The sequence below is a fragment of the Xyrauchen texanus genome, chromosome 6 (genome assembly GCF_025860055.1).
Source record: "Xyrauchen texanus isolate HMW12.3.18 chromosome 6, RBS_HiC_50CHRs, whole genome shotgun sequence".
NCBI classification, from domain to species: domain Eukaryota; kingdom Metazoa; phylum Chordata; class Actinopteri; order Cypriniformes; family Catostomidae; genus Xyrauchen; species Xyrauchen texanus.
In genome coordinates this window covers 30697321-30721718 of record NC_068281.1, presented here as the reverse complement: position 1 = coordinate 30721718, position 24398 = coordinate 30697321, and the positions used below count along the sequence as shown (strand labels likewise).

The 24398-nt window shown below is 38.7% G+C and overlaps 2 protein-coding genes across 8 annotated transcripts in view; one reads left to right on the top strand and one right to left on the bottom strand.

Moving 5' to 3' along the window:
- The window catches only part of LOC127644698 (rho guanine nucleotide exchange factor 4-like), a 94730-nt gene extending 78821 nt beyond the window's left edge, over positions 1-15909 (top strand). For 3 of the 5 annotated variants that reach the window (XM_052128018.1, XM_052128016.1, XM_052128017.1), the window contains 10 exons: positions 2497-2645; positions 9867-10043; positions 10358-10552; positions 11054-11233; positions 11325-11557; positions 11966-12095; positions 12167-12298; positions 12507-12750; positions 13453-13530; positions 14901-15059. In XM_052128018.1, the coding sequence (XP_051983978.1) occupies positions 2497-2645; positions 9867-10043; positions 10358-10552; positions 11054-11233; positions 11325-11557; positions 11966-12095; positions 12167-12298; positions 12507-12750; positions 13453-13530; positions 14901-15058 (1676 nt within the window). In that variant the 3' untranslated portion in view covers position 15059. Of the gene's footprint in view, positions 1-2496; positions 2646-6054; positions 6895-9866; positions 10044-10357; positions 10553-11053; positions 11234-11324; positions 11558-11965; positions 12096-12166; positions 12299-12506; positions 12751-13452; positions 13531-14900 lie in introns of those variants that run through there. The other 2 variants (XM_052128019.1, XM_052128020.1) reach the window with 2 other exon arrangements.
- Positions 15910-16346: 437 nt separating this feature from the next.
- sh3glb1b (SH3-domain GRB2-like endophilin B1b) lies at positions 16347-23633 on the bottom strand. Of its 3 annotated transcripts, XM_052128021.1 has the most exons (11): positions 23280-23633; positions 22754-22895; positions 21601-21729; positions 21076-21209; positions 20876-20968; positions 20441-20527; positions 18412-18435; positions 17836-17925; positions 17369-17469; positions 16905-17130; positions 16347-16776 (listed from the first exon to the last, which is right to left on the bottom strand). In XM_052128021.1, the coding sequence occupies exons 1-11, from the start codon at positions 23340-23342 to the stop codon at positions 16669-16671; spliced, it is 1197 nt and encodes a 398-aa protein (XP_051983981.1). In that variant the 5' UTR covers positions 23343-23633; the 3' UTR covers positions 16347-16668. The 3 variants fall into 3 exon arrangements, with proteins under 3 accessions (XP_051983981.1, XP_051983982.1, XP_051983983.1); XM_052128022.1 differs by lacking the exon at positions 18412-18435; XM_052128023.1 differs by lacking the exons at positions 18412-18435; positions 20441-20527 and having other exon boundaries at positions 16350-16776.
- Positions 23634-24398: the final 765 nt, after the last annotated feature.

Sequence of the window (24398 nt, the reverse complement as noted above, 5' to 3'; positions counted from 1 at the left end):
TGGGGGCTAAAAGCATCCTACTACTTTGATGGCAAAAGTTGTCATGAATTCTGATTAAATTTGTAGGGCTGGGAAATGTATCACATTTGTTTGTGCGATTAATATTTTTAGTTTAATGCGTTAAATAATCTGTTTTTGTTTTTACTTCCTGAAACTTCACGCTAGGAGTAAGGTGTCCCAAGTTGTTTAAGGCAGGCTAGTTAGCATTACAGGCTTGGATTAGGGTGGCAGGCTTAGGGCATCTGCTGCCGGTCAGTAACAAACCCAGGGACATTTGTACAATGGGTGAAAATTCACTAATGTTTTTCCCCACTTTCTGTGGTTAAAATTGGCATATAAAAATTTTCAAGAGGTACACACTCAGCTCAACTGCACATCCAAACTGATTGTCTGGAGCAGTGCAAGTTATTAATTATGTGCAATGCATGTCCCGGGCATAATAAACACGGGAGCAGATTTACTGTCTAGTCAGAGTATATCAAACATCTTTGACATTTTTTAGATGTCTATCCATGACTACAGGGGAAATCTTGTTGTTTATGATGCTCCACGACTTAAATCTGAAGTCATGTGGTGAGTAGCCAATGGAAATGGCAAACAAATAATCAAGTGACATTTTACTTTTAACAAAACTCACCTCACGTTGCCATCAATAGAGGTTAGACTGCCCACATCTTTTCACTCAAGACTGCACCCAAATGTTCTTTGCACATTTTTTTTAGCAACTCGGAGTAGCAGCAACAACAGTAGTTCCCTTAACAGGTTCCTTTATCAATGTTTGTTTACATCTGTCATGGGCATTTGTTTCTGTGTGAGTTTGTTAATAGATCGGATTGACTTGATAGTCAGGTAGTGTGTGATCCCCTGTCTTTTGGTGTGTGATGCCCAATTTTGATGTAAAATTGTAAGCAATATTTTAAAGTTGGTAAGTGTATGATGCATGTTCAGATTTTAAAGTCTTGCAGTGTAATCCAGCCTTAAATCAAAAATATTTCAATAGATTATAGTTGATGTTTTGCCATTGACATATTTCAGTTTGTTTTGGAGACCTCCTAAAAACTTACTGTATATTTTTTACATCTACTGTCTGTGACATCACAGCTTAGGGCTGTGTTCGTTCTTGTGGTGACATCAGCCAATCAGCATTGTCATGATGTCATTTTTCTGCATTTGTAGTTTGATTAGTCACATGGCATTTGTAGCTTAGGCAATTGGCTAAAAAATGTGTAGTGTGTACACTGAGTGCCCATGAACAAAGATGTCAGATTTCAAATCGCAGACTTCCAGAGAATCATGCAGCAGCTAAGCAACTGCCACTGATGTGAATAGCAATACTATCAGATAGCTTTCTCCAGGTATTACAGATGTCTTTGGTTAAAACAGGCAAGCTTTTCTGTTGCTTTTCTTTCCAGACATCTGTTACGTCAGTCTTTTGAATGGAATGTGACTGAAACTGTCCAGTCCTTGCTTCAATCTTGATTCAACAAAATCAGACAAAACAAACTTGACTAAAAAGCACTTTTAAAGGGACCTCCAGTTAGGAACAATATTCTAGGTCAGATGTTGACAGTATGTGATGCTGCATGTATGCCTGAATGTCAAATCATGTGGCACAGGTTTGGCAGTTTAATTTTATCGGCGTTTCGTGATCTTTTGATCCACAGCATCAAGTTCCACTGTCTCTGAGTATATATCAGGGAACTTTTAATGAGATGCTGCTAATAAAATATCCCAGTCGCTAATTAGTGGGCTAATCGTCTTATCAACTGTGGCCATACAAGTGGAGGTCATTACATTTTCTGGCTAGGAAAAATGGTTGCATAACGTAAGGCTCCCTGTGGTAAATGTTTTAATCTTGTCCTCCAAACATCATGAGCTCAGTTATATGTTAAATCTCAAGCCTTGACATAGAGTTAATAATATTTTGACAAATATGATTACAATTATTTACACTATCCATCGGCAGTAGCATAGATCTATTTTATTTTAAAGAGCAGGTCGTCCCCTCATGGGAACCGCTGTGTTGAAATCGCATGTCTATTCCAATACTGCTCACCTTATCTCAGTAATCTATTATCAGAGACTTTTGCTTGTGGAATAAATTAATCATGGGTGACCAATGATTAATTCTACAATGGCGTTGGTAACAAAAATACAAAAACAAAAAACACACACACTCAAAACGTACATATTTTTATGTGTTATACCGCATTTGTGCCCATTCTGCATGTGCCCAAGACCACTGTCATATTGGTCATCGACACATAAACAGTAATTACTTTTTTTGCATATTAATAAATAAATCCTATATAAATGTTCACAAATATGGTGTTTTAATGCAAAAAAAGCTATTTATCTCTCTGACTGCTGATCAGTTGCTCTGTTATCAGAATCGAGTATGTCTACAGATTATGCCTTGTTTTAGCATAATATGTGATTGAGACACCAGTCCCTAAATGCGGCAGGATTGAGACTGTTTTGTGTTTTACTTTACAGCGTTGGTGATTACTGATGGATCGCTGGATAAGTCTGGCCTTGCTAATGATGTAGGGAGTGAAGATGAGCTGTACAATGAGTTTCGGAGCTCTTCCAACCGTTTTGGACACCCAGGAGGAGGAGGAGGAGAGCAGCTGGCCATAAATGAGGTAGGTACATGACCCACACGTAAGGGTGTCCAGCTTCAAAGGTAGCTAATTAGCACCCCTTTGTGTCCACTAAACACCCTCGATGTGACCTGTTGTAAAGCCTGCACTGTGGTAGATTTTACCGCAAACTAACATCCAACAGTGTACACAGCATTTGATCACCAAAGTGTGGAGGATTTGTAGTAGCACAGAACGATCTGAGGGCATCTGGTGTTTTATCTGGTGTTTAGGAATACCAGCTTGTATCCTACATCTTCTTTATTACTTAACGGTGACTGGACGGGCCAAGTTGGAGAATACTAAATAGGTATTGATTTGTAAACATAGGCTGATGCTTGAACTCATGTTTGTGACATCACAACATGGAGATTTCTAAATAGTTTTCATTTAGATGCCATTAGACACTTTGCGACTAGGGAGAGTGATTTTGTGGGAGTGGAGTTTGAGTGTTTACAAGTATGTTGGCATATGTTTACATAGTACATTGAACTCTATTTCAAAAGAGCAAGAAAATAGTATTCCATTATCTGTTATCTTCAAATATACTGTAGCTGTGAGAGGATATTTTGCTCTGGTTTCAGTCAATTTAATTTAATTTTAGTACTCATCTCTTTGTCTCCTGAGGCCTGATCTGAATGACCTAGTGCAGCTCATCTTCAATATGATGGGAGATGAATCCATGTTGTTGGAAGATGCTATTATCTAGAGAATATGCAGGGTGTCAGAGTATGATTTATGGCTGTTTGGCATTGTTGTAGAATGCCACTCAGTAAATGCATTCAGTATTTCAGAGAGAAACAGCAGAAAAATCTAATCAAGCTCAGGCCTCTGGAAACTCCATGTGCACTGAACTGCACACAAGCTCTGTGCTGATGCTGTCATTGTTTTTAGCTCTACTGACCTGATAAGGAATTCGGCTAACAAGAGACAGACCGATGGGGCCACAGCAGGACAGATAATGTGTCATTGTTCTACCTGGAAGATACGGCTCATGCCCAGTTTCAAGAAACACCTTAAGTTTAGAAATCCCATAGTTGCACATTTAAGTGCATTGTCACTAATGATTTCTTGCAACTAGCTGCATATTATAGTGGCACACACCAAGGCACAATAACTATTACTAATGCTCATGCTTAGGGTTAGTAATTTGAAAGAAACTCTAACCCCACTTAGCCCTACATTTGTGCCATGGACATGAATGATTTCTCAGAACTTGTTGAGAAGAGATGTGCTGTTACATTTCAAAGTGACTGGAATGATTACAGTGTTCCTCAGGCAAACGATAAAATGGGAAATTATCCCATAGACTTATGTTAATGGAGGGACCTGGGACAAATCTGGAGACTAGAATACTTTAGAGGCTTGGGTTGGGCTTTTTGACTTGGGCCAGTAAGCAACCACCCAGAACACTCTAATAGCCATCTACAGTTGTCCTAGCAACCACTCAAAACACCCTATCAACTACTTTAATTCCTTATCATCCATCCAGAACACCCAAAGTCTTTCTAGCAAGTCAGTCCACTGGCAGCCATCTTTGGAATGCTCCTGGGAAGCTATTTCCAGTCATGACAGTGCAGCTTCTGTCTACCTGAATAGGAGAACACAGAATCCTCAAAAACTGATTGCCAAGCTTATGTTTAAACAACATATTTCAAATCAGCAGTAAAATCAAACAACACTGGTATCATATATTGTGCTTCAATGGCAAGCGGAATGGGAAGAATGTGACAAAAATACATTTTTGAAATGAATCCTGTGGTTGGCAAATAATCACTCATTCTTTTAAATCTATGTGATCAAGTGTTACACACAAGGTGTTGCATAGGTCATACTAGACTGACACATGGGTTTTTATTCAAGGGTGAGAAATCACCAAAATGTCATCATTGTAATATTACTCTGACTGTGAAACTTATTATTTTGGACTGCTCTGCCTTTAATGTAATTAGCTGTCATTTCTTTTCAGATAATATTTTGAAGGATTTTTTGAGTACAGGGTCACCTGGAAAACTTTTAGAATTTTAACACAAATTCAGTTAAAGAATATTTTACCTGTAAGGAGGGACTTCCTTTCTACACCCATTGACCATTGGGAGCGATCTCCTTGGGCATTCTAATTTCTCTCATTCATTCTAATAGAAGTGGCCCATCTCTGCTAAATTGTCTCTGGAATACCCTAGCAGTGCCTTTGCAATCACCCTAATAATCACACCTAACACCATAGAAACCACATAGCAACATGATAAAAACACTCAGAACACACCAGACCACATAGCAGTGCCTTTGCAACCGCCCAAAACATCCTAGCCACCTGATTTTCACAATTATAAAAACACTCAAAAACACACTGGCAACCACGTACAGTTGCAATGCATGAGCATCCGCCTAGAACACCCTTACAACCACATAGCAATTTGATAAAAGACACCCAGAACACCCTAGCAACAACATAGCAATGCAATAAAGACACTATGAACACACTATCAACCACATATTAATGCCCCAGCATCTACACAGAACACCCTAGCAACTGCATAGCAATGCAATAAAAAACACTCATAACTAACTAACAACCATATATCAACACCCTTGCATCCACCCTGAACACCCTATCAACCTCATTGCAATGGGAAAAAAAAAACCACTCAGAACACAATAGCATCCACAAAGCAGTACCTTTGCAACCACCCAAAACACCCTAGCTACTTCATAGCAACAACCTGGCAACTACCCACTACATAGTATTGTGATGGTAACTCTTGCGCAGCCAAGCACCACTAACATTTTCTTCAGAAAATTATGATGAGAGAGAAAGGTGTCTTTCAGTGTTGGAGAAAGTAAGGGCTTGTGTCAGAGGACACAGCTATCATGCTGTGTGACAGTGGGAGTGGAGCTCTGAGATCGCAAGAGAATGAGCAAGAGAGAGAGAGAAGACAGAGAGAATCATAGGCCTGCACTAATTCCATTAGTCGTGCACAAATTGATGCACAGGGAAGAGACGTGTGGGAATGACTGCATTAATCCTACCTCACCGACACTGTCCTGGGTCAGGAAATTAAAGCTCAAGAGGTGTTTGGCACTTTACGCAGCCTTTAATTAATATCTCAAGCAGCATTAGCATCACTGTAGCACTACCTGGAGGAGACAGGCAAGGATATGCTTGCTTTTTGGCAGAAAGTATGTGTGTGACAGCTAGTCAGCACAGCCAATGAGTGCATAGACTCATAGTATTGTGCTGCATTCTCTCGCCTCTCTCCCTCCCCCCACTGCTGTCTCCCTCCTGCTGCCACTAAGGCCAGCCTCCACTACTCTGGTATCCTAGATACACTCCACAGCACTGCCATCTGATTGGCTAAAAAGGATAAGAGAAAAAAAAACAGGAGGAAAAACAGAAGTCAGTTCAGGCAGATGGATGGATGGTTTTTGCCAGTGCCGCTAAGAACAGATGCAGCAACCATTTGTGGTCCTCAGGTTTTTGTTTTTCCTTTTCATATGTGAGGGTAAAAAGAGAAAGGTTTTCATGTGCGTTAGTCAGATACAAGGTAATTAACACGCCTGTGTATTTAAGCAGACGAGGAGGAGAACGAGTGAGAGGCAGCAAAAGGGAGGACAGTACGAGAAGAAAGCGAGAGCATCACAGAAGGAGGAAGGATCAAAGCAAGAGAGAAAAAAACATAAAAGGAGAAGAATAGATGGAGGCAGAGAGACACGTCCACCCCTGCTCCTGACATCAGCAGTGTACGGGCGAGAATCGAGGAAAGTGACGGAAGAGGAGGAGGAGAGCACATGTGTGAGAGAAAGAGAGAAAGAGTGAGAAGTGAAGGGAAAAGGAAGTGAGCAGGTAACTGTGGACGTGGAGGTTTCTCCCTCCGGACGCACTTCTCAGAGAATACCGAGCAGATCTACCGTGTGCTGTCGATAGTTTGTACGCAGACCTCTAGTCGAAGTGGGTTTTGGTGCCATGGCTCGTGGAGGCCAGCGAACGGAGTCTCGGCAGGGCCTGACTCACTTCCTGCTGCGCTGTAACCTCAGCTCAGAGACCCAGAAGGTGGTGGTGTTCGTCATCATGATGCTGCTGGTCATCATCAACGTAGTGCTGATGTTCCTGCTGGCCTTCCAGTAGGGCGCAGCCGCAGTGAAGAGGACAAGGGTAGGGGAGGAGTGGAGAGGAACACAAGGAGGAGTTGGAGAGAAAGTTGGTCCCTCTTATTCGTGGATGGGTTTTCAGAGTGCAGACATCACAGTCCAGGTATCAGGAATGGGTGTGACTGTACATGTGTTGTTGTGTGTGAGGTTGGCAGTGTTCAAGCAGAGGTAATATGCTGAGATGGCACAGTTTTAATTATTTACCAGCCTGTCAGAGAGTGGTAATGCTGTAAATGACTATTGAGTGGTTTGTGGGGGGAGGTTGGGGTCAGGCTTTTATTTCAAGTTATCTGAGGGCATATTAAGATATTGTGTCTGGTTCTGGGAGTTAAAAGGTGTTGTTTTTTGTATAAATCCTAGCATGGGTTTGATGTTGATGCACATGTCAACAGATTTATTCTTAGTAGTGAGAACATTGCATGTTTTGATGGATTGTATGTCTGGATTTGTTTTATAGCAGACTCTGCAGGAATACGTGTGCACTTGCCCAGAGGGATTTACAGAATCATATGTCATTCCAGCCATTAAAGCTGTGCTTTATTGCAGGACTCTGCAGATTACAGGTGGACTCGACTATGAGGGGTTTCAAGCAAGGATGTAACAACATATTCTGGATTGGGGAGACCAAATGTAGTAATGTTTGAAACATATATTGGTTTGCGGTGCTTACAGCCCTGGATTCTAGCTCGGTAGAGCATTATTATTGTGTTTTGGTGTTAAATACGTCACACATGTGTCAACCATGTACTCACTGAAGTTTAAGTGCCCAGTATAAGAAGGATATGTGGATGTCAACCTTCGAACTGCATGGCTTGGGTCAGCAGAATTGTTTCATTTGTCAATGGCAGCACTGTGTGTTTAATGCAGTGGCAGCTACATTTGTATTCTAGAAGAGCCAGACTAGTTTTACAAACACGAAAACCCTTATTCTTTCTCAGTTAGCATATTTTCATTAGTTTTGGTTGCATGTTTGTACTATAAATGCTAAGACTATCTTCGGTAGCGTGTTTGAACAAACCAAGAGGCTGTAACTCACAGGCCGTGAAGAGGAGGCACATGGGAACGTATGTGGGCGTGTCGCTAGGCAACAGGGTACATAGGCACAGCTGTGGTGATGAGAATGCAGGGCTCTCGATTCAGGGGGTGTGAAAATTTTGCCTTCTAGTCCATCACTGCATGTAAAAGTGTGGACAGTGTGTTATTATTCTGTGTAGACGATGGATTATTACATCAGCACATCATAGATCATGTTAAGCTGCGTATTTGAGATGTTTCCATGGAGACTACTAAGCTTGCCAGGATTTCACTTAATTGTTTCTATAGCCAAGCTAAATAGTCTGGCTATCCAATACACTGCTTTTTGTTTTCTTTGCCAAATCAGTAGTTGCCAGCAAAAGCAGAACTTCAAAATGACTACTCAGGGAAAATCCAGACAACAGACAGAAGAAAAGGCTTAATTTGGCAACGCTTCCTTCAGTGATGCAATGCAGTTTGGTTTTGGTTAAGTGGTAAGATTTAAAATAGGGTTGTAAATCATTACGTGATAACTGTGCCTCTGAAATGCTTATGTCAAATCAATCTCTACTATTATGCTGTATATTACAATACAATAATACAATATTTATTAAATAATATATTGAAGTGACATCCCCTTATTTAGATGTTGATTTAAGAGCAAAAAAAGCAGAACAGAACAAAGTGAATCACTTCTGCAGCTCCGCTGTGAGTGCAAGTGGGAATGCGCAGCCCACTGTTAATGCAGTGTGAATCAGTTTGTGTTTCGAGCTACACTGTCTATGCCACACTATCAGTCGATTGTGCAAGTAAATGGATCTGCTCTCCAGTGGGTCACGCTGCACAGTTGGGTCCCACTTTTGGAGTGTTTGACTTCCCATAGAGCTAAAAATGAAATAAGAAGGGCTGTGTGACAATGAAGAAAGATTACTGTAAGAAGATGCAATTGACATTTCAAAAATAAACAAGTAAATACAATTATTTATGAACATTAAATTTTTTTCTCTTGGTCTTGTCATTTATAAGCCTATGTTAAATGATTAGTTCACCCAAAAATCTCTTATTATTCACTTACCATGATGCCATCTTAGATGTGTATAGACTTTCTTTCTTCAGCAGAATACAAATTAAGATTTTTAGAAAAATGTTGAAGCTCTGTATGTCCTTATAATGTAAGTAAATGGGTGCCATCAGGCTGCTGGTTATTTGATGGTCCAAAATACATATTTAGGCAGAATAAATGTAATCCACACTACTCCAGTCTATCAATTAATGTCTTATGAAGCAAATCGATCGATTTGCTTCAGAAGACATTAATTGATTGACTGGAGTCATGTGGACCTACAGAGCTTCAATTTTTTTAAATTGTTCTGCTGAAAAAGTCATACATATCTGGTATGGCATCGGGATAAGTGAATAATGAGAGAATTTTCATTTTTGGGTGAACTATTCCTATAACTCGTCCTCATGTCAGTGGTGGCACACATGCCTAAGATTGTGACCCCTGTCATATAGGGGAGACCAGGGCCATCAAAACAAACCATCAAAATCATCGCAACCATCGAAACAAAATCTATGGCTCTCATTAAATCTAGAGCTAAACTACAGCTGTTACAATATTTTGAGCAGAATTTAAAGTAAAACAGTTACTTTGCACAAAACTATTTTTTAAAGAACATAAATGGAAAATGCACAAATGGTGTAATGGACAAAAATATTTTTAAAACATTTGGCCAACAAATGTTGTAATTAATACATTGTTTAAATTTATGATATTTAAAAATGTGACAACCTGATCTGATAAAAATTTAACAACATACCTTGATCTGAAGAAACTCTGGTCTACCTATTATTGTTCAGTGTATGGAGCTGGTGTAATAAATTCAGTGTACTAAATAAATATGTCAAATAAAGAAATAACACTTTCAAATAAAACCTTTAATTACTTATGCTATGTTGCCTAATCATGCATAGTTCTTTACAGATTCATGTTAATTTGATCAGTTATTGTAGGGAATGTTTCATCATTCATTTTGCTTTCATTTATGGGTGTTTTAATAGCTGATCAGTGATGGCAGTGTGTGTGCGGAGGCTCTATGGGACCACGTCACCATGGATGATCAGGAGCTGGGCTTCAAGGCTGGGGATGTCATAGAAGTAGTGGATGCCACAAACAAAGAGTGGTGGTGGGGCCGAGTGCTGGACAGCGAGGGCTGGTTCCCCGCCAGCTTCGTTCGGGTAAAAGAGAACAGACTTCCCACTCTTAATAAAAAGAAGATTAGATTACAGTCACATTACGTCATCATTATTACATTATGCTACCTTGACGGCTCGTTGTTACACCCATGTTCTTTTTGCATCTGCCTCAGGAAGAAAGCAACTGCACAATGAATATATGTGAATGTGTGCCATTATAAATAATAAGTCCCAGATACTGATTTGGCATGTAATCGACATAGGATTTACTTCTTTTTTATGTCCTGCTCAGTTTTAAAGTTAAATATGATACATTTTGATGTACTGCACTAAACTAATATCCCTGCTATTGGTAGTTACGGGTGAACCAGGATGAGCCCATGGAGGAGTACTTAGCCCATCTGGATGGGGACTCAGAGGGGGGTGGTGCCAGCATGGGTACCCCCCTAGGACCTGGTCTGCCTTGCAAGGAGCAGATGAGGGCCAACGTCATCAATGAGATCATGAGTACAGAGAGGGATTACATCAAACACCTGAAGGACATCTGTGAGGTCAGTTCCTCTCTCAGTTTACCAAATTACATCGATTAGTTCTACCTCAGTATGTTGATCATGTTACATCATATTAAAGTGTCTATAGAATCACTCACCACTCTGTTTACAAGCTGAGAGAATGACCTGATTCACAGCACAAGGGCTACATCAAAATAATGAGCGTTTCTTAAAAACGGATCTATTGATTTGCATCTGAATTCTTTGAATTGAATTGATTTCAATGGGGATGGCGTGTCACAAAGGTGTATGGAAAAAAGCAAGGGTTTGCTAAGGTGATGCTCTACCATGCAACCAAAATTTTTGAATATTTCACGTACTATACTGTACTCATGTAGACATCCTTTGACCAACGAGAGCTTCAGACAGACAAGATATGATCATTCACTTGATTTTTAAACTGACTCTGTTCTTATCACACCACCAAAATGCATCTTAGTCTAGTCTAGTCTTTCAGTGCTTGTAGCATGCTGGGTTTGACATATTTTTCATGACATCCAGGGCTACATAAAACAGTGTCGGAAACGGACAGACATGTTTACCGAGGAGCAACTGCGTACAATATTTGGAAACATTGATGAGCTCTACCGATTCCAAAAGAAGTTCCTGAAAGCATTGGAGAAGAAATTTAACAAAGACCATCCTCACCTCAGCGAGATTGGCTCATGCTTCTTAGAGCATGTAAGCTGACTTTAAAGCATCAATCTTCCTGGTTTGTAATATGCTGAGGATTCTTACTCTGTTAAATTCATCTCCCACTTTTCCCATCCAGCAAACAAACTTCCAGATATACTCAGAGTATTGCAACAACCACCCAAATGCCTGCGTGCAGCTTTCCAAACTGATGAAGATCAAGAAGTATGTGTTCTTCTTTGAGGCCTGTCGCTTGCTCCAGAAGATGATTGACATTTCGCTAGATGGATTCCTGCTTACTCCTGTTCAGAAGATCTGCAAGTACCCTCTACAGCTAGCTGAACTGCTGAAGTATACCAACCCACAGCACAGGTACTGACTATTTTTGTTTTTAGGCCCTGTTTACTGTTTACACCTGGTATTAACATCCATCGCAATGATTCGATCATAAATGGTCTGGCAAGTCAGATAGCTTTCACACCTAATGGTAACATGCGTCTCAATATGTCTTTTCTGGCCAATTGTGACTATCTTTTTCTGTTGTCTGGGATGGATTTGTGTTTAAAAATGGAATGTGATCACATGCATTTGTTACTGCCTCTGATCAATAAACGTTTGGACCCTGTTCACAATAGGATGTTTATAGCCGATGTAAACGAGACTTCAATATCCAGTAGATCTACAACAGCTTGTCCAGATGCAATGCAGTTATCCATGAAGGTCCGTGCTCAATGTGGACCATTCTCTGACATATCAAATTTCATATGGTTTGCTTTTCAGAGATTTTAAGGATGTGGAGGCTGCCTTAAATGCGATGAAGAATGTGGCCAGATTGATCAATGAGCGAAAGAGGCGTCTTGAGAACATTGACAAAATTGCTCATTGGCAGAGCTCCATAGAGGACTGGGAGGTAATGTACAGGCCCCATTATGGATAGAGTTTACACTGAATACATCCGGCTTATATATTTCCTCTCTTTAGGGTGAAGACATCTTGAGCAGGAGCTCCGACCTGATTTTCTCTGGAGACCTGACCAAGATCTCCCAGCCACAAGCCAAAGGCCAGCAGCGAATGTTCTTCCTCTTTGACCACCAGTTGGTTTTCTGTAAAAAGGTCAGTGTCAGTCAATCCATCACTTTAAACTTGATTTTGGCATATCAGTGTTACTTGGAGAGCTTTTTTTCTATTATATCTGGCAGCTGGTTTTGTGACCATGTAATTGTGCAGCAAATATTAATATGAATTACTAATTATACAGTATTTTACACCTTATTTATACTTAAGATGTTCATATATGTTGTTTTGCTGTCTGGCACCACAGGATCTGCTTCGGAGGGATATCCTGTACTACAAGGGACGGTTAGACATGGATCAGATGCAAGTGGTGGATGTAGAGGATGGGAAGGATAAAGACTTTAATGTGAGTGTGAAGAATTCCTTGAAACTGTGTTCTGCTGGTGGAGAGGAGGTCCATCTTATATGTGCCAAGAAACCTGAGCAGAAGCAGCGCTGGCTGCGAGCCTTTGCAGATGAACGGGAACAGGTTCAGCATGACCTCGAAACAGGTAATTATCATTCTACTCTAGTTAGACTTTTGGAATAGCATTATTTCCTCCCATCAATCTTTTAATTGTTTGGTTTACTTTCACAAGTTTTGGGAACATTTTATATTAATTCTAATTAAAGACATTAACAAATAATAATTCACAACTTTCTGGAATATTTGACTCTGATTGGTCATTCACAATATTTTTGTATAATGACCGTTAAACTTTATAATTGACTGTTGTCCCAGGCAACAATTATCTGTAGTACCTGTACATACAGTAGCTGTGCAAGTTTCATAGCAGAAGCTTAATGCTATTCTGCATGCTAATAAAATCTATAAAATATTTTATTTGGTAGGGAGCCATGTAATAAATGGGATAAGTCAGCCAGTAATTATTCCACAATAAGCTTTTCCAGGGTGATACGAGATCCTAATCTCCCTGTCTGGGTTTATTTTGTGATACTGATTGATTGACTGTCCATTATCCTTTACCTATTACTTGGATAAAAGATTAGCTAATGTATATTCCAACAGTTTGAAATGTCATGAAACTTTGATTCGTATACATATACATATATATATATTGTATATACTGCATATTCAGAATTAGTAATAGATTTCTATTAGTATATGGAAGTTATTATAAAGTGTCAGCCATTTTTTTTAATTCATAAAGAATGATAGGTGCGTATAAATGTTGGTTTCTTCTTCAAACCAGGTTTTATGATCACAGAGGTCCAAAAGAAGCAGGCCATGTTGAATGCATCTAAAAGTCACCCAACAGGGAAGCCCAAAGGTGACTTTCAGCTGAGTTTGACACATTTGTATTTCTCATTATCAATGAAATTCTATACTATTATATGCTTAGGAAAAAAACAGACACACTTTGTAGATAATAGTAGTTTTGGGTTCGAGTCCACCTTAGTCGAGTCAAGTCCGCGTCTTGAAACAATCGAGTCCGTGTCCAAAAGGGGCTGAGTCGGACTCGAGACCGAGTCCATAACAGCCTGAGTCCGAGTCGAGTCCGAATGAATCTGTTCATGAATCTGAATTAAAATTGTAAATGTAACTTAACATCAATATTTTAAGCTTATTTTAACCTTCACAACTAAGAAAAACTGTTTGTCAATATAAATGCAAAAAATAAATGATTAGTATCCAGCTGAACAAACTTCAATGTTGTTTCAGAATGAAAACATGTGCTTTAGGTGTATGAAGACAAAAATGTCCTTCAAAACACTTCTTATTGCGTAGATTTTTTGAAACATCAAAGTGCCTACGTTTTTACGAACCTCGAGGACCTCTGGCTCTCAGGGCTACCTTAACTTCACCTCTCCTCCCTGAAGCTCCAAAACAGAAGCATGGGCGGTAGGTTAGGGTGCCCCCTGGGGTCATATGCAGGGCAATATCCCGGGTGTCCTCTCAGAGTAGAGAATCGATTGAGTAGTCCAGGGTAATTCCAGAGTGTGTTAGTGTGATTTATCCTCTTCTACAGCTAACTTGATTGTTCTAGTACATAGAATTAGTACATAATTCACTGGCACTCCATATTGTCCTTATAATAGACAACTAAACATGCTTTTAATCACATTATAACATTACAATTCAGCATAATATTCTATAACATCGCCAAACTCAGAACCATCCCAGCTCAATTCTGACCAACTGAAACATCAAAATAGCTTATAATTTGGCTTTAGCCAAAAAGTTTGTGGACACTTAAGCCACACTTTAAAAAATGTATGAATGTCTTTGCATCATATAGCAATAAATCAAACCATGTTGCATTTGAAATAAATACACTTTTTAAAATATTTAACACTAAGAAGTTTGTTTGGTATATAAAACAATATATTGTTCAAAATGAACTCTTATTATTTGGATCGTTTCGGTTTGTCAAACACTGTGCAACATGTCCAGTGATAATGTGATGAATTGCACCTGTGGTTACTTCGCAAGGACACCTGTGTGAACTTGAAGATAACTGACTTCATACAACCCCAATGTTACTGTATGTCTTTATATCTATTCTACACCTTGTTATCTAATCAGTGAAATATCTCTAAAAAAAAATTAGTAGGAGACGATAAGAGATAGAATGTTAAAAGAAAAACAGTAGCCTGTTTTTTGGGTCTTGACCTCTTGTTTATCTCTTCCACCCTGCAGCTGTGACCAGGCCCTACTATGACTTCCTGCTGCGTCAGAAGCACCCCACACTTCCCACCTCCCTGCCCCAGCAGCAGGTAATCATGTTGGCTGAACCCAAACGCAAGACCTCCAATTTCTGGCACAACATCGGACGCTTGACACCATTCAAAAAATAAGGGACCCAATAAACTTGAGGTTGTGCCTGAACTTATGTTCCTATCCCAGTGTAACACTTTTATTTTTGTCCAATTGCGAAAGCACTTTATGGGTTGGCTACAATCACAGCATCACTCTCAAACATTTTTGAACACTGTGGGAGGGCATTCCTGCTATGTTATTTACAAATGATAAATGATTTGCTCAACAGCTCCAGCTGCAACTCCTCTTTCAGCACTATCACAACTACTGCTACATCATATGGACATGCTACAATGGCTTCACTGAAAGAGCCCTGCTTGAACAGAGGACTTCTTATATGTTGGTTAATTTATTTTCAGATTTTCAGTGTAAGCCAGCTATCCACAGTGCCCAACTACTAGCTTTTGTATGTAATTTGATACTTTTGTGTGGCCCATGATGATGTTTAAAGTTAAAGAGGGTTCCGCACAATATATAAGTAGACTGTGTTGAGATTTATTATTGTATTAACTTCAAGGCTGTCCGTTGCTATGTCGGTCTGTGTATGCAACTTATCTGAACTTTCTCCTCATAAAGCCTCTCTAAATTACACTCACACAAAGTCCCACTGGTACTCACCGTTTCAAATGAGTGTTTCATGTATGTGCTCATTTGTTTCTGCTGCCTATTATCTCCTGTGTGATGAACTTCTCTTTGAAGTGCCATTCGAAACGTAACCCAGATATTGTGATGAGGGTTGCATGAATTTGATGTGAAACTTGACTAGGACATTTTCAACCCAAATAAAATTCTCAATATTCTGTCATTCTGATAGGTAATTACATTTAAAGATTATGGTTGGCATTTGTGTCAAATATGTATGATTATCTTTGACCACAGAACAAATTGTTAATAAAAAGCATTTGTAAGTGTTATAATACTGGTATTATACTGAATGTTATAGTAATACTGAATGTTATTTGATGTTAACATATTTCCTATCCCAATTTTTATGTGCAGAGATGACTAAAAGTCATTTTAGGTTGATTTTCCAAGATAGAGGACTGTTTAAAAAAAAAAAAAAAAGAAAAAAAGCGGTTTGATAATGGCCATTATTTTTCACTATTCCATTTGGGGTCACAGCATACAGTAGTAGCCAATGTTTGTTTACGTTTCAGCTTCACAGGATGCAAATACTGCCACCCAGTGGTTCAGATTCATGTCAGCAAATGAAGTTCATCAAGTGTTTAAATGTCAAGTGTCTTTGATGAAGAGAGCGAGAGATGAAACAACAAATACATAATCATAACAACAACAAAAAAAAGGATAAAAAAATGAAACTGACCAGCAACTTGCTTGTTTGAATATTTATTTAAGCACCATAGAACATTATAGCAAAATCAATTAGTTTAGCAGTAAAAAAAAATTCATTGGCACATAAATCGGAGTAGTTGGCAATCTCAGACTGCTTTTAGTTTATATAAGGCTACTATGAAACCCCTTGAGTGGCAGAGGAGGCTTTAACACAATAAGACGTGGCAGTGTAGAAGACTTTTTATTGCTTTGTACTACATTAAATGCATAACACCCTCTGATCACATCTGGAGTGTTACTGTAGTCAAACTGATATCTAGTGTTTTTTTTACAATTCAGCTGAAACTCACTGATGTTAATTGAGCAGCTCCAGGTAGGTAATCGGCACTTTGCCTTTATGATTCCCCCTCTGCCCCATCAGCCAATCAGAATCCATGCCTGGCACACTGCTCACTGTGATCACCTGACAATGAAAGATATACACATTAAGACCAATAATACATGACCAACCATTCTCATTTGATGTGTTTTCATTGAGTGAACACAGGTCTCTGTTTCATGACAATCTTAAAAGGCATGATTAAAGCTCACCTCATCAGCAAGTAAAGAGAGCTCACTGCTGCTGGCGGCGTCATAGTCATACAGCACACGGGCCTCGCGTGTGCCAGAAGTGCTGCGGAGCTCGTTGAGTGTGGGTGAGGCCTCACTGGGGGGAGGAATGGGCAATGAGGTGGCCACAGGTACAGTGGGAACTGAGATACTGGCAGAGGAGCTCCCGGCCGGCTGATTGTTATTAGAGCTGAATGTGGAAGGGAAGCTGGTGGAAATGAGGGATTGGTTACTAACAGTCTTCTACACAGGTGGGGTTAAATATAACAACCAAATTTAAATATCCTACTCGGTAAGGAGGGAAAAAATATCTTACATTGCAATTTGACTGGGAGAACAGATGTGTTTCCATTGTGGATGCATTTCGAAACATTTAGGAATTAGTGTAAAATTGCAAATTGATGTTACAAATATCAGCATAAACATATACAAAAGTCAAAGCCAACCTTCCCATCTGTTTCTGCAGATTGACCATGTACTGATAACACTGTGCATAATAAGTTGCTTGAGCATCCACAAAATCGTTCAGACATCGCAGGTGATGAGCCTAATTAGACAACGAAGAGCACAGGCATCATAACACATACATACATTACACACAATTATATTTCATAATCCTTGAATAAGATTGGTCATTCTGGAGTCAAATGAGCATTAAACTGTGTACCTGTAATTGCCTACATATTTTTGCTTCTGACATAATTTCAAATCAAATGAACATTTTATGTCCATTTATTTATTTGGCAAGTAGCCGTGTAATTTGTGGGATAATTTACAATCAGTCATATCGGAGTCAATATGCATAATTTTCATGGATTTTATGGGGGGTTCTGTATGGTGTGTGTGTATAAATATATATATATATACATACATATATACATACACACACACACACACACACACGGAAACATACATGAGTGCTGCTGATGCCCTCCAGCAGAAGCTTGGTGATCTCAGCTTGCCGGTCAAACTCACTCTGTGCTATCCTCAGTTCTGTCTCTGCCTAGGGAAAAACACAATCATAAAAATTACTATGACTGACATGCACACCTATCACCATCATAGCCTCAGAATAATATGGATGAATTGCCTGATCTACTTCCTGTGCAACAGTAAATGTGACATTGACAGGTGGAAACAATAACAACATTGTAGCTCCCTCCGGTGGTCACAACATTAATCTGTAGGTAAAACAATGGTTTCTCACTCTTCAGGAAATTACTATATGACTGAGATGCACGCCTATCACTACATTTATACAGTCACATTTCCTGAGCTGCTGTCTGTGCAACAAAGTAAATGCAACAGTAGGTGCAGATGGGAATGTAAACAGCTCTACAGCTCACCATGGTGGACTTATGTAAGATCTGCATGTTATAAAGTGCTTCCTTGTTTCTCAATACATCTTGCAGGGTGTTCAAAATTATCAAGGTAGCTTTATAAAGGTGTGTTTTCCTCTACATGGTCAGTTGAGGGAGGAAAAACATACCTGCTTGACTTCCTCAGCCCACAGCTAGCAAGCATTCAGAGACAATGACAAACTCATCAGGTAAAGGACAAAGACTACACCCATATCAAACAAACTGATAACTACTCACAAAAAATTCTAAACTTTCATAACTGTCTGGATCAGTATAAGAGGGTAATGATGTCACAACTTATGAACAAACACATTCACTGTAGTAGTATAAAAGAGGCAGCGGTTTACTTTCTAAAATAAATTATGGTAACACAATAGTTAACATGAATTAACTTAGTAATTTTTTTTTTTAAATCAAAAGCTGTATAAGTTATAAACATTACATAATGCATTATGAACAATAATACATGTTTAAATTAACCTTATTCATGACTTAACTATCAAAAATAGTTCACTGTTAGTTCATGTCAACAGATGCATTAACTAATGTTAACAAATATAATATTATTGTAAAGTTCTAACAAATAACACATATGAAGCACACAAAAAATGACTGAAACATCCACTGTCATAGCAAGAGATAAAATAATGCAAAACACTGAAATATGAGCTAAACTGTCTAATCAGAAAAGTTTGGAATTACCACATTTACATGGGTATATCATTTTGCATTGTACATTATTCTATACTAGTCCTTAAATGCATTTTCATGCACTTTTTAAATAATAAAATTGCCAATCAGAGTGATTATATACAGTGTGTATACACCAATCAGCCACAACATTAAAACTACCAGCCTAATATTGTGTAGGTCCCCCACATGCTGCCAAAACAGTGCATCTCAGAATAGCATTCTAAGATGATATACTTCTCACCACGATTGTACAGAGTGGTTATCTGAGTTAACATAGACTTTGTCAGTTCGAATCAGTCTGGCCATTCTCTGTTGACCTCTAATCAACAACAAGGCATTTCCATTCACAGAACTGCCGCTCACTGGATATTTTTTGTTTTTGGCACCATTCTGAGTAATTCTAGAGACTGTTGTGTGTGAAAATCCCAGAAGATCCGCAGTCACAGAAATACTCAAACCAGCCCATCTGGCACCAACAATAATCCATGCGATTATCTGATCAGCCAATCGTGTGGCAGCAGTGCATACAATCATTCAGATACGGGTCATGAGCTTCAGTTAAAGTTCACTTCAACCATCAGAATAGGAAAAATTGTGATCTCAGTGATTTAGACTGTGGCATGATTGTTGGTGCCAGATGGGCTGGTTTGAGTATTTCTGTAACTGTTGATCTCCTGGGATTTTCAAGCACAACAGTCTCTAGAATTTACTCAGAATGGTGCCAAAAACAAAAACATCCAGAGATCGGCAGTTCTGCGGATGGAAATGATTGTTGATGATTTATATAAATGTACTGTCTATATTATCTATTTTCTTTATTAATTACTACTTTCTATATATTTTATTTAAAACCATACTGTGAATTTAATGTACCATGCCATGACATCACATAAGAGACTACATAGACAGATAGTGAGGAAGCACTTTATTTTACAGTACCTTTTTACATTTAATTACTATATAATTACAACAACTAAAGTAATAACTACTGTAGGTACTAAACCTAAATCTAACCCATATTAAGTACATACAATTGCCTAATATTACTCAGTACTTTCTTGGGTAAGTACACTGAAAGTAAACGTATTGTAAAATAAAGTGCAACCAATAGTAATTCATATTCTGCAAGATATAAAAAAAAAAAATAATAATAATAATAAATAAATAAATAGACACCAAACTCAAGAACTGCATTCTGCTGCCCCAATAAAGTTATAGAAATTAAATTACATAGTGTCAAGAATATGTCACAAATTAAAATATTTCTGAACTATAAACTTTTTGAGGGTGTGAATGAACACAAAAAACATGTGGAATAAACAGCTGTTTATGCTCTGTTACTTTGGCCAGAAATACAATACAACTATGATCTATCCAGTGAATGATTTTCAGAATCTCTACAAAGATAGCAGATTTGTTATGGGCAAGAGAGGGCAGATGCTTCATTAGACACAGCAGACAAACCTTTAGCCACCCGACATGCAAGAAGCTGAGCATGTAAGAAAAGTGAGCCGTATACTCCTCTCCCAGTGGAGGGGTTGAATTCAGCTCCTTCAGATTGAGGCAGGCAAGCAGACAGAGAGAGATAGACAGTGAGACACAAAAGCATAAGGAATGTACAGTAGTTAGCAAAGAGACCAGTTGCAATGAAAGAATCATGAGCATCACCTGTATTAATTACACTGTGCTATGAGCATAAGGTGGCCAGCAGCCTGCTTGGGAAAAGATGACTGGACATCTTATATAATTTCAGTTTCTCTTATATATATTTTAATGTATAGTTAAACTGGAAATTCCACAGAAGAAAAAAAAAACTGATAATCATTAAATTCTTCTGAGTGTGTGTGTGTGTGTGTGAGAGAGAGAGAGAGAGAGAGAGAGAGAGAGAGAGATACTAACTGCAGAGCGAGCATCAGCCACTCTAGCTTTCTTCAGCCTGTTTTTGGCAGAATCCAGATCCAGGCGCTTATTCTGAAGCAGTTTTCGCTCTTTCTGTAAAGAAATGCCAGATTTTTGATGTCAGCTATGGGCAGTAAAGGTACAATACTGCTACTTGATTTATAAAAGTATGAAATGTGCATTAGCACGGCGATGCTTACCGCTATGGTTTTAAAATCACCCTCGATGAAGTTCCTAAAGGGAGTGAGAAAATTGATAGCCGAGCTCTGGATGAATTCTTTCTCTGCACTGCCTAACAGCTTCTCAGTTTCCCCACATTTAATGAGAGCACTCCCTGCAACAAGAATTTTGCCCAAAATTTAAAATTCCCTCGCCCTCAGGATGTACCAAACCCGTATGACTTTCTATCTTCTGTGAGACACAAAAGGAGATGTTAATCAGAATGTTAACCTCAGACACCATTCACTTTCATTGCATCTTTTTTTTATACAATGACAGTGAATGGTGCCTGAGGCTTACATCCTGCCTGTTTTTGTGTCCCACAGAAAAGAGTAAGGCATATGGGTTTGGAACAACATGAGGGTGACTACATGATGACAGAACAGACAGTTTTGTGTATGCGTATGCCTTTGAGTTTGTTTTCACACAAAATAAACACAACTGATAATGCCATTGAAACTGGGTCAACTGTGATTTGGACAACACAAAATATGTAATAAACCTACCGTATGCTGTTCCAGGTCCAAACTCGTGCCCTGAGTCGATCATGCACTCCCCCAGCAACTCGTGGTTGTTAGCACGTGTTGGGACTTTTTTGTCCAGCATCTCGTAAAGGAACTCCTCCATCCTGACATCTACCCAGTACCACATCACACAAATTAAATTAAGACCATTGAGAGTCAGATGAGAACACATGCATCCTATTAACTCTTTCCCCGCCAGCGTATTTAAAAAAAGTTGCCAGCCACCGCCAGGGTTTTTGACGATTTTCGCTAAACTTTATGGCCCGCAGAATATTTTCTTCCATGAATATATGAAGATGCTATATATAAAAAAAAAGCCTCTGCTTTTAGGCAAAAAAAAAAAACGATTTTATTTTATCTTCATTTGTTCTTTTTTTATTGCCACTTGAACAGAGGTAGGTTTTGTCAAAAACAACATTTTGGACAAAAAGCTGAGAAAAAGGCATTTTTATCAAACAAGTGCTTTAGTATTAGTATGGTGTTCCACTTCACGTTTGAGACGATCACAGTCTGTTTCTTTGATCAAAGAGTTGCGTACTCTTTCAAAACATGCGTGCGGGTCTTCCTTACCGTATACCACCTAAAACACGGATACCCGGAAAATTCCGTGTTAGGCGGGGAAAGAGTTAAGCAAGGACTATCATCCACACGCACACATTATTGCAGCAATATCAAACATATCTTACCAAGATTTACTTTGGATACTTGTGATTGTCATTAGCCTTTCCCATTATGTTGTCATCGAATACAGCCATTACAGTGTGATATTTGTCTAGAAATTGACAAAGCCATAGGGGCTAAACTCTACACCTTTGTTATTTTTAGAAAACAAGATCACAAATACAAGGTTTACTTGCTACAGAGGTAAAAATACTCATTATTAAGGCTGGGACACTAATCCCTGACAGGTTGCCAACCATTACATGTAACAGATGGGAAACTAACACTCTTCTTGTGCATTAGGTCTGGTTTACTGCAGTAGCAGCACTGACTAACCAAACTGTCATTCTGACTTGCTGAGTTCACTTCCTCTGTACTGACAAAACAATAAATATGTTTTTTATTGATTTATTTTACAGTGACAAGCTGTATGGTTGACAAGCAGTTCTGTTTGAACACCTGTATTTCTTCTTACTAGGGTTTGGCTGCAGCACAACTTCTGTCTGTTTCATGATCCTCTCTGTCCATTGTTTGGTGGATTCTGCCCGGCCCAAGAGAGTTTCCAGATGGGCATCTAGCTCAGTCCTCTCTGCCTGCCCAAATTTCTCCTCTGTAAACTACAACACATAGTCCAAACAGTTATTGAGCAACATTTGGTGACAACCCCAACAATGACACTTTATATTTGACTTGTTGCAGTTTAGTGATTCAAAACCGGCTAAGCTTCCTACTCATACAGCATTTTACACTCAAATGCTCCCTAAATTTGAATTTATAGTTAACACTTGACTTAGTTACAAGTCTCATGTTATCTGTAAACTGTACTATCATAAAATGTGCTATAAACAGCAAAGTATTCGACATATTTAGCATACGGCACTCATAATAGTGTTCACTACACACTTCAAACAACTTCACCATGTCAACAAATACGAACTTCACAAAAACAAGGTCGATTAAACGACCTGTCTTTTGCGCTTTAGATACATTTAAAGGCATACCTGTACAGCTCGGCTGAGGAAAGTGCCTGCATCTGCTGCCAGTCGTCTAACGTTAAACTCCATGTCTCCGTTTATGAAAACACCGATGTTTAAAAGCCACTACAGTTAGCAAAGGCAGATTAGCCTGCTATAGCTTCTGTCCTCCCGACCAAAACACTTAACAATAAAGCTCGCTTTTCCGTGATAAGCGTGTTGTCCATGTAAAAGTCGAGACTGTGATGATAATGAACGGCAAATAAATCTAAAGTTGTCGTTTTTGCAATCTGCTGTAGGTGTTGTGGTGTATCTTTCAGCAGTGTAGCTGCTAACGCTGATCAGCAGCTGTTGTTGGGAGCGTGAAGAACGGTCAGCGGCTGTGAGCCAATCTCCTTGTCAACTGACTAAAAAGACATCAGTTTTGGGCATCATAGGCATGTTTGGAATGCACTTCTAAATTTTGGACAACATTTTTGTGCATCATAGAATTAGGTTTTGGGTTTGATATTTTGGGCCAAAGCAAAGAGTCTGCTATGAGAGGATGAAAGCAAATAAATAAGTAAAACTACAGTGAGACCAGAGTGAGACACATTTTAGTCTGACAAACTAACAAAGTAAACACAAATATAATACAATATGTATTACAATATTAAATAAAACATATTTGATAAAATAATAAAAAATTATAAATATTAAATTGAGAGCAGTAAGAAATTATGTGAATAAGTAAAATAAACTGAAATGTTGTCATTTTAAAGAAAGAAATTAAAGGAATATTTTATCCCAAAAATGTAAATTCTCTACATTATATTTGCTGAATATTTCAGCTCTGTTGGTTCTCACAATGCAATGACTCTAGTGGTTAACAGGTAACTATGTCTTCAAAGTATTATGACAGGTGTGGGTGAGAAACAGATCAATCTTTAAACCCTTTTTTACTATTAATCTCCACTTTCACATTCATCTTCTTTTGATTTTGCCAACTTGCATTCTTCGTGAGCCTACTGGTTGGGGCTGGTTTAAAGGTGGAGATTTATTATAATAGTTGTAGTAGTTTCTGATCACTTCTGAAGAAATGGATTAAACCACCGGAGATGTATGGATTACTTTTATGCTGGCTTTATGTGATTTTTGAAGCTTCAC